At 46.0% G+C, this 8,560-nt stretch overlaps 1 protein-coding gene and 1 long non-coding RNA gene across 3 annotated transcripts in view; one reads left to right on the top strand and one right to left on the bottom strand.

The window, feature by feature from the left end:
• The window catches only part of CIDEC (cell death inducing DFFA like effector c), a 12,266-nt gene continuing 3,706 nt past the window's right edge, over nt 1-8,560 (top strand). The window contains exons 1-5 of one of the 2 annotated variants that reach the window (XM_032326577.1): nt 1-101; nt 1,514-1,591; nt 2,505-2,658; nt 7,101-7,259; nt 7,350-7,537. In XM_032326577.1, coding sequence (XP_032182468.1) covers nt 1,539-1,591; nt 2,505-2,658; nt 7,101-7,259; nt 7,350-7,537 — 554 coding nt within the window. In that variant the 5' untranslated portion in view covers nt 1-101; nt 1,514-1,538. Of the gene's footprint in view, nt 102-1,229; nt 1,263-1,513; nt 1,592-2,504; nt 2,659-7,100; nt 7,260-7,349; nt 7,538-8,560 lie in introns of those variants that run through there. The other variant, XM_032326569.1, reaches the window with a different exon arrangement.
• Nucleotides 5,764-8,560, bottom strand: part of LOC116580343 — a 10,707-nt gene continuing 7,910 nt past the window's right edge. The window contains exon 3 of the long non-coding RNA XR_004281604.1: nt 5,764-5,802. This is a non-coding gene — a long non-coding RNA (uncharacterized LOC116580343). The remainder of the gene's footprint in view (nt 5,803-8,560) is intronic.

The following is an 8,560-nucleotide window of genomic DNA, read 5'->3' as shown; positions in this document are numbered from 1 at the left end:
CCCTGGGAGCTGGAAATAAAATGGAGGGAGGGCTGTGCTGTGCTGTGCTGAGCAGTTAGTTATCTTACCGGAGTTATCTTACTAGAGGCTGTAAGGAGGAGGTAAGTGTTTTCTTTTGGGATTTTGTGGGGGGAAGGGCTCCTGGAGAACAGGTGAGGTGGGCTCAGCATGGGGAGTGAGGAGTAAGGCTGAGACAGGTGGACTTGGGTAGTCCTAAATGGGGGAGTTCACAGATAGGCTAGCCTAGGAAGTCCCCCTAATTGTTAAAAGGAAAGAGATACCCAACTGGGGAGGGGGTTCCTTGCTCCATGACCACCCCCTGGGCCCCCAGACTTGTGCCTCTGCACTGGAAATAGAGAGAACATCCGAGGGCGAGGAACCCAAGGATTGGTGGGGCTAAGGCAGACACAGACACTGAGGCACACTTGGCTTGGATGTAGGAAGGGCAAGATAAAGGGGGAACTGTGTGAGCCATCTAAAAAGGCTTTCCAGAGCCTCTGTTTCCCCCATTTATAATGTTCTTGTCCAGTCTGTGTTGTCCACCTAAAACTTTTCTCATCAGTAAATAAAAAAATAAAATAAACAAAAAGGCTTTCCAAAGAGTGAAAAATAATGAAGTTGGGGCTTCAAAGCTGCATATGGTTAGCCCTGGGCTGGTAGAGGACACTGCAGGTGGTGGGACCTGTCAACGCAAAGGCTTGGAGCATGTAAGACCCAAGGCAGACAGGTTTAAGAAGAGAAAGTGGCAGGTGAGCCCAGGGCTATCAGCTAGATCTTTGGGTTCAGGATGGTTACTAGTAGCCATAAGCCAAAGTGGCTATTTCAATTCAAATTAGTTAACATTAAACAAAATTAAAAATCCAACTCCTCCGTTGTACTAGCCACATTTCAAGTGCTTGGTAGCCACATGAAGCTAGCAGTTGTGGTACTTGGGAGAAAGGATATAGAACATCTCCAACATCCTTCATCACAGAAAGTCCTTTTGGCCAGTGGGAAGCCTCAGAAGGGGTCTGGATTGTTCAAGGGTGCAGGAGAGAGCCTTTGTGGACTGGGATGCCTGGCCTGTGTGAGCCTGGCCTGGGAGGTGTCTGGGCTATAGGTGAGGAAAGAGTCTCCAGAAGAGGGGGGTGGTGTGACTCACCTCCTGCCAGCATGAAATGGACTCTGCCCCCAGGGACAGGACCCAACTAGGCAGGGCCTCTTCAGCCCCAGCTGGGGATCCCTGATCAGTGTGATCAGAGCCAGAGTCAGAGAAACATGGAGTGAGTAGTCCTGGGGAGGGGGGGCAGCTGCTGAGTGGGGTTAAGCTTGGGCCCTGAGGGGGTTTCCAGCTTGGTCCCAGTTGGCATGTGTGGGATGGGACAGGAGAAGGGCTAGAAAAGTGTGTGTGGGAGTTTCGAGGAGAGACCAGAGTGGAGGTTAGCTGGATGAGGGTGGGGTTGCACTGTGTCAAATGATGAGTGACAGGGAGCCTTGTATTCCTACTCTAACTAACTTTCTGCTTCCTTCCCAGGTCCAAAACTATCCAGGTGACAAGGATGGAATATGCCATGAAGTCCCTCAGCCTTCTCTACCCCAAGTCCTTGTCCAGGTGAGGAGAGCCAAGGGTGGAAGCAAAGGGGATCCACTTGGGAGTGGTACGGCAGACCTTTTCAAACTTCAAAGAGCTTATAAGTTCCCTGGGCATTTTGTTAAATGCAGATGCCGATTTAGTAGGTCTGGAGTGGGGCCCAAGGTTTTGCACTTCTTTTTTCTTAATTAGAGAGAGAGAGTGGAACTCTTGAGTAGGGGTGGGGGGCACAAGAGGGAGAGAGAATCTTAAGCAGGCTCCATACTCAGTGCAGAGCCCAAAGCAGGGCTCAGTCTCAGGACCCTGAGATCATGAGCAGAGCTGAAATCAAGAGTTGGACATTTAACCAACCAAGCCACCAGGCGCCCCCATTCTGGATCTCATTTAAACTTGATCACAACTTTTAGAAGTGGGGATTAGGACACCAAATTAATAGATGGGGGCACTGAGGCACAGATTGGGTGCTCTCAGTCACCTGGCCAATAGGTAGTGGAGCCAGGATTCAGGCTTGGGTCTGACTCAAAAACCCAGGCCCCTTCACCACTTCATTTCACTTTACAGATGGGAAGAGAGGCCAAGAGAGGAAAGTGGAACTGGGGGGGATATGGGATGGGTCCCCTATCACCTTGCTACTCATCATGGTCAGCGCCAATGAACAGCACCAATGCCACTTGGAAATTTATTAGACATTTGGAATCCCAGACTCTGAATCAGATTGAGATCCCCAGAGGAAATACATGTTCGTTAACGTTTGAGATGTACTGATCTAACAAGGCCTTTGAGCAACACTAGTAAGATTTAGAGCAGGGCTGGTGGTAGTGGAGGAGAAAAAATATGAGATCAAACTACAGGGGAAGGGAAGCGAGTGTCTTGCAGTGGGGTAAGGGCTGGGAGGCAGCAGACAACTCATTCTGATGCTCTAAATTGTCCCCAGGCATGTGGCCATGAGCACCTCGGTGGTGACCCAGCAGTTCTTGTCTGAGTCCAGCCGGGAGGCCCCCAAGGCCCGGCCCTGCAGAGTAAGCACTGCTGACCGGAGCATACGGAAGGGGATCATGGCGCACAGTCTCAAGGACCTTCTGCACAAGGTGAGGGACAGGACTGCCCTCAGCACAGCCCAATCGCTGGGACTATGGCTGAGAGCTGACCATGCCAGCTGCCTCTGTCCTCCAGGTCATGAGCCGGGAGTTCAGCCAGGATGGACTTCATGAGTTAGATGGTGAAATATTTCCTTCCTGATGCCAGCTCTAATGAGTTGGTAGGGCCTGCCTGGAGTGCTGTCCACTGGATTAGTGACCGGGGGAAAGGCAGAATATTGCCATCCTATACTAACAATAGGCCAGTGGTATTTTCAGAGTCTATTTTTCTTGTTAGAAGGACCCTTAGATTCCCTTTTCCATTGTACACACACCTGGAAGTTGGGGAAATAGGCAAGATTTTAGAGACTCTCTTCCTCATCTCCTCCCTTCAGCCAGGGCAGGTCTTCAATCCATCTCCTACGCTGGCTTTCCAAGGAAGGCTTTGTTAATCACTGTGGAAGACGTTAATCACTGTGGAAGACTATCGATCAGGTAAGCATCCAGAGCAGGAAACCAAAGACACATGGCTCTTGTGGACAGCAGTTAACAGCAGGCAAGAATGACACCCTTCCCCATTTCTTCTTCTTTTTTTTTTTTTTTAAAGATTTTTATTTATTTATTTGACAGAGAGAGATCACAAGTAGGCAGAGAGGCAGGCAGAGAGAGAGAGGAGGAAGCAGGCTCCCTGCTGAACAGAGAGCCTGATGCGGGGCTCGATCCCAGGACCCTGAGATCATGACCTGAGCTGAAGGCAGCGGCTTAACCCACTGAGCCACCCAGGCGCCCCCCCATTTATTCTTCTTTCCCACTGCCTCTCCTACAGCCTCATCTAATCTGGCTCCATATTAATCTTGTGCTTCACTGCCCCATTAGCTTATCAGCTGAAGGTGATGGGACCCCTGCTGCTATCCAAGCCCAGTTGCCTGGCACAGATCATACATTTGGATTAGGCTTCTGATTACTACAGTCTACAGTTTAACATAGAGAAATCATAGCTGACCTAAGCCTCTATTCCAGAGTCCTTCCCCTGTTTCTGTGAATTAGGTCTGTTCTTCTTCATGGGAGCCCATTTCCCCTCTCTTATGAGGCTTGTGGCTGGGACATACCATTTCTTATCACCTGAATCAAAAGGTCTCTTTTACACTTGAGTCTAGACTTGCTAATGTTTTTCACCTGAGGTCTGGGGACCACCTCCTGTACCAAAATGGATTTGTTGCACATGACTTCCCAGACTGCAGTCCCTGGGATATGAGTGAGGCTCAGGGGTTGTCATTTTTATTTTTTTTTTAAGATTTTATTTATTTATTTGACAGAAAGAGATCACAAGTAGAGAGGCAGGCAGAGAGAGAGGGGGAAGCAGGTTCCCTGCTGAGCAGAGAGAACCCGATGCGGGGCTCGATCCCAGGACCCTGAGACCATGACCTGAGCCGAAGGCAGAGGCTTTAACCCACTGAGCCACCCAGGTGCCCCGGGTTGTCATTTTTAGAAGGTTCATTTTTTTTTTTTTAAGATTTTATTTATTTATTTATTTGACAGGCAGAGATCACAAGGAGGCAGAGAGGCAGGCAGAGAGAGAGAGAGAGAGGGAAGCAGGCTCCCTGCTGAGCAGAGAGAACCCGATGCGGGACTCGATCCCAGGACCCTGAGATCATGACCTGAGCCGAAGGCAGCGGCTTAACCCACTGAGCCACCCAGGCGCCCCTTTAGAAGGTTCTTCAGGACATTCTTATCCACTGAGTTTGGGGACCCCAAGTTAGAGTCCTAACTCCAAAGGATGCAGGGAGGTACAATAGTGAGAATTCATCTTTTCAGCATGGAACAAAGGTTAAAAATGAATCTTACTGATCAAGTGGAGGGGGACATCAACCTATGTAGACTGCTTTTCCAAGTTTGACAATGTGAAGAAAGGAGCAAAGAGAATGAGGGAAAAAGAGCAAAGTGATACAGTTGGCAGTGACTAGATTATTAGTCCCTATTGGCCATGGCAAAGAACAGAGGGGTTTCATTTTAAAAGACCACAGTAAGCCTTTGGAGGATTTTTTTTTTTAAAGTAATTTTGAAAGAGTCTCTAACAGAAGTTGCAAGAATAATACGAGGCTTCCTAAATCACTTGAGAGGAGGTTGCCAACCTGATGCTTCTTATTCTTGGATACTTCAGTGTATCTTTTCTACAAACAAGAATATTCTCCTATATAATTGAAATATACTGGGATTTAAACCCAGGCTGTCTTGTCATACACTTTTGCATTTAACCATTGTGAGGACTCTAAGACTATACTTGCCTCAACTATTTGGATGATGAAATGAGCTCAGATAAATGAGATAACTTTCCTACCATTCAGAATAATGTAAGGGAGCTAGAATTCAGATGCAGGTCTCTTTAACTCTAGAGCTACACTATCCAAAGCAGTAGTTACTAGATCCATGTGGTTACTGAACTCTTGAAATGAGGCTAGTTGAAACTGAGATGAGCTTAAGTATAAGTAACACACAATATTTTGAAGACTTAATATGAAAAAATGTAAAATCCTAAATTTTATCCCAATTTTATGTTGAAATCATATTTTAGATGGAATTAAATATATTACAAGTATCACGCAACTATTAGAAAATTTAAAATTACATATATGTGATACAGAGCATCTATGAAAAACTCACAGCTAACAACATGCTTAATGGGAAATTCTGAAAACTTTCCCCTTAAGATCAAGAGTGAGATAAGGGTATCTGTTCTTGCCACTTCTACACAACATGATGCTGGAGGTTCTATCCAGGCTAATCAACAAGAAAATAAAATAAAAGGCACCCTGATTGGAAGGGAAGGGGTAAAACTATATCTATTTGCAGATATAAAACCCTACAGAACACACACACACACACACACACACACACACACACAGCTAATAAATGGGTTCAGCAAGTTTGCATGATATAGGGTTGCAAGATATAAGATCAATATATAAAAATAAATTGTATTTCTATACACTACCAACAAATAATCTGAAAGTAAAATTAAGAAAATGAGGGGGAAAAAATGAGGGGGCACCTGAGTGGCTCAATTGGTTAAGCATCCAACTCTTGATCTCGGCTCAGGTCTTGATCTCAGGGTCGTGAATTAAGGTCCTATGTCAAATTCCATGCTGGATGTGGAGCCTATCTTCAAAAAAAATGAGTTTATTCATAATTGCATCAATAAGAATAGAATGTTTAAGAATAACTTTAACAGGGGCACCTGGGTGGCTCAGTGGGTTAAAGCCTCTGCCTTAGGCTCCGGTCATGATCTCAGGGTCCTGGGATTGAGCCCCGCATCGGGCTCTCTGCTCAGCAGGGAGCCTGCTTCCTCCTCTCTCTCTGCCTGCCTCTTTGCCTACTTGCAATCTCTGACAAATAAATAAATAAAATCTTTAAAAAAATAAAAAGTGATATATTGAAGCACCTGGGTGGCTCAGTCAGTTCAGTGTCTTCCTTCTGGGGCACCTGGGTGGCTCAGTGGGTTAAGCCTCTGCCTTCAGCTCAGGTCATGATCTTAGGGTCCTGGGATTGAACCCCGCATCGGGCTCTCTGCTCAGCAGGGAGCCTGCTATCCACCCTCACCCCTCTTTACCTGCCTCTCTGCCTACTTGTGATCTCTGTCTGTCAAATAAATAAATAAAATCTTTTTTTAAAAAAAAAGTGTATTCCTTCTGCTCAGGTCATGATCCCAAGGTCCTGGGATCAAGCCCCACGTTGGGGGGGGGGGGGGTCCCAGCTCAGTGGGGAGTCTGCTTTTCCTTCTGCCTGCCACTCCTCCTGCTTGTGCTCTTTCACTCTCTTTCAAATAAATAAATGAAATCTTTTAAAAAATGTGAATATTATTCAGCCATAAAAAGAAATGAGTCATATTACAACATAGATGAACAATGAAAACATACTGAGGGAAAGAAGTCAGTCTAAAAAACCCACATATGATTCCATTTATATGAAATGTCCAGAATGGGCAAATCCAAAAAGAGACAAACAGTAAAGGTTGCCATGGGTTGGGGAATGGGAAATGAGGGCAAATGGATAATGGGTTTCTTTTGGGATGATGAAAATGTTCTGAAATTGGATAGTTGTGATGGTTGTACAACTTTGAGAATGTACTAAAAAACACTGAATTATATATTTTAAAAGGATGAACTTTATGGCATGTGAATTGTATCTTAATAAAAAGGTATGTATGTGACTCCCACTATATTTTTTACCGAACAGCATTGTTCTAGAACATAACCATGAATCCAGGTACCAAGAAAGACCATAATATAAAATCTTTGGGTGGTGATCCCATAGCAAGAGCCTGGGTTCCAGTCCCATTTCCCATAGATCGTTAGCACTTGTTCTTTCCCTGGCAGCTGAGATGATGCAATATGGGTCTTCCTCATGCTCTGTGGCTGCATGGGGATGGCAGAAGCTTCACTGGCTTTATTTTCCAGGTCCGGGACACCCTGATGCTGGCAGACAAGCCCTTCCTTCTGGTGCTGGAGGAAGATGGTACAACTGTAGAGACAGAAGAGTATTTCCAAGCCCTGGCAGATGATACAGTGTTCATGGTTCTCCAGAAGGGGCAGAAATGGCAGCCCCCATCCAGACAGGTGAGTTTCCACGTGTGTAGGGGGGAGAACATTGGGGAATCTGGAAGAAGTCCTTGGGAGGGTGCCAACCACCGTCTTGTCTTGATACAGGGTACTAGGCACCAACTTTCCCTCTCCTGTAAGCCTGCCAAGAAGATTGATGTGGCTCGCGTAACCTTTGACCTGTATAAGATGAACCCACAGGACTTCATTGGTTGCCTGAATGTGAAGGCCACTCTGTATGGCACATACTCCCTTTCCTATAACCTGCACTGCTACCGGGCCAAGCACATCATGAAGTGAGTGAATTGGGATTTGCTGGGGATAGGGTGGGTATTCAGCAATGAGGGAACTCCGCTCTGCTCACATGAGCCCGGGACTGTGTTCACAAGGCATGAGAATTAGCATTTGTCTAGAATGTTATGGTTGAATTAGTGCTTTAGAGTATGCCAAAGGGATACACATACTCCTCCAGGTGGAATTGGGATATATTATTTTTCTAATTACCTTCCACTATAACAACTACTTTTTTTCCACCTAAAATAGTAAGTAGTTTTCTAATCAATTTTTAAAAAGTGAACATGTGTCAAAGATTTTACTGAACTCATTAATTAAGGAGAGAACCAGCAAGAAGTTACAATCAGTTCAGAGAATTAAAAAAAACACCAATACATACAGGTGCATCAAGAATGCTGAGATAGGGGGGCCTGGGTGGCTCAGTGGGTTGAAGCCTCTGCCTTCAGCTCAGGTCATGATCCCAGGGTCCTGGGATCAAGCCCCGCATCGGGCTCCCTGCTCAGCGGGGAGCCTGCTTCCCCCCTCTCTCTCTGCCTGCCTTTCTGCCTCCTTGTGATCTCTGTCAAAAACAAAACAAAACAAAACAAAAAGAATGCTGAAATAACTGAGCGCCTGGGTAGCTCAGTCAGTTGAGTTGCCAACTCTTGGTTTCAGCTCAGGTCATGATCTCAGGGTGATGGGATCAAGCCCCATGTTGGGCTCTGCCCTCTGCCTGGGGAGTCTGCTTGGGATTTTCTCTCTCCATCTGCTTCTGTCCCTCCCCTCTCCCTCATAAATAAATAAATCTTAAAAGAAAAAAGAATGAGGGCGCCTGGGTGGCTCAATGGGTTAAAATCTCTGCCTTCACCTCAGGTCATGATCCCAGGGTCCTGGGATCGAGCGCCACATCGGGCTCTCTGATCAGCGGGGAGCCTGCTTCCTCCTCTCTCTCTGCCTGCCTCTCTGCCTACTTGTGAACTCTGTCTGTCAAATAGATAAAATCTTAAAAAAAAAAGAAATACATATTTAAAAAAAAAAGAAAGAAA

Source organism: Mustela erminea, chromosome 1, assembly GCF_009829155.1.
Source record: "Mustela erminea isolate mMusErm1 chromosome 1, mMusErm1.Pri, whole genome shotgun sequence".
Lineage (NCBI taxonomy): Eukaryota > Metazoa > Chordata > Mammalia > Carnivora > Mustelidae > Mustela > Mustela erminea.
Note: the sequence above shows the minus strand (reverse complement) of the source record. Positions and strands in the feature narration are given on the sequence as shown.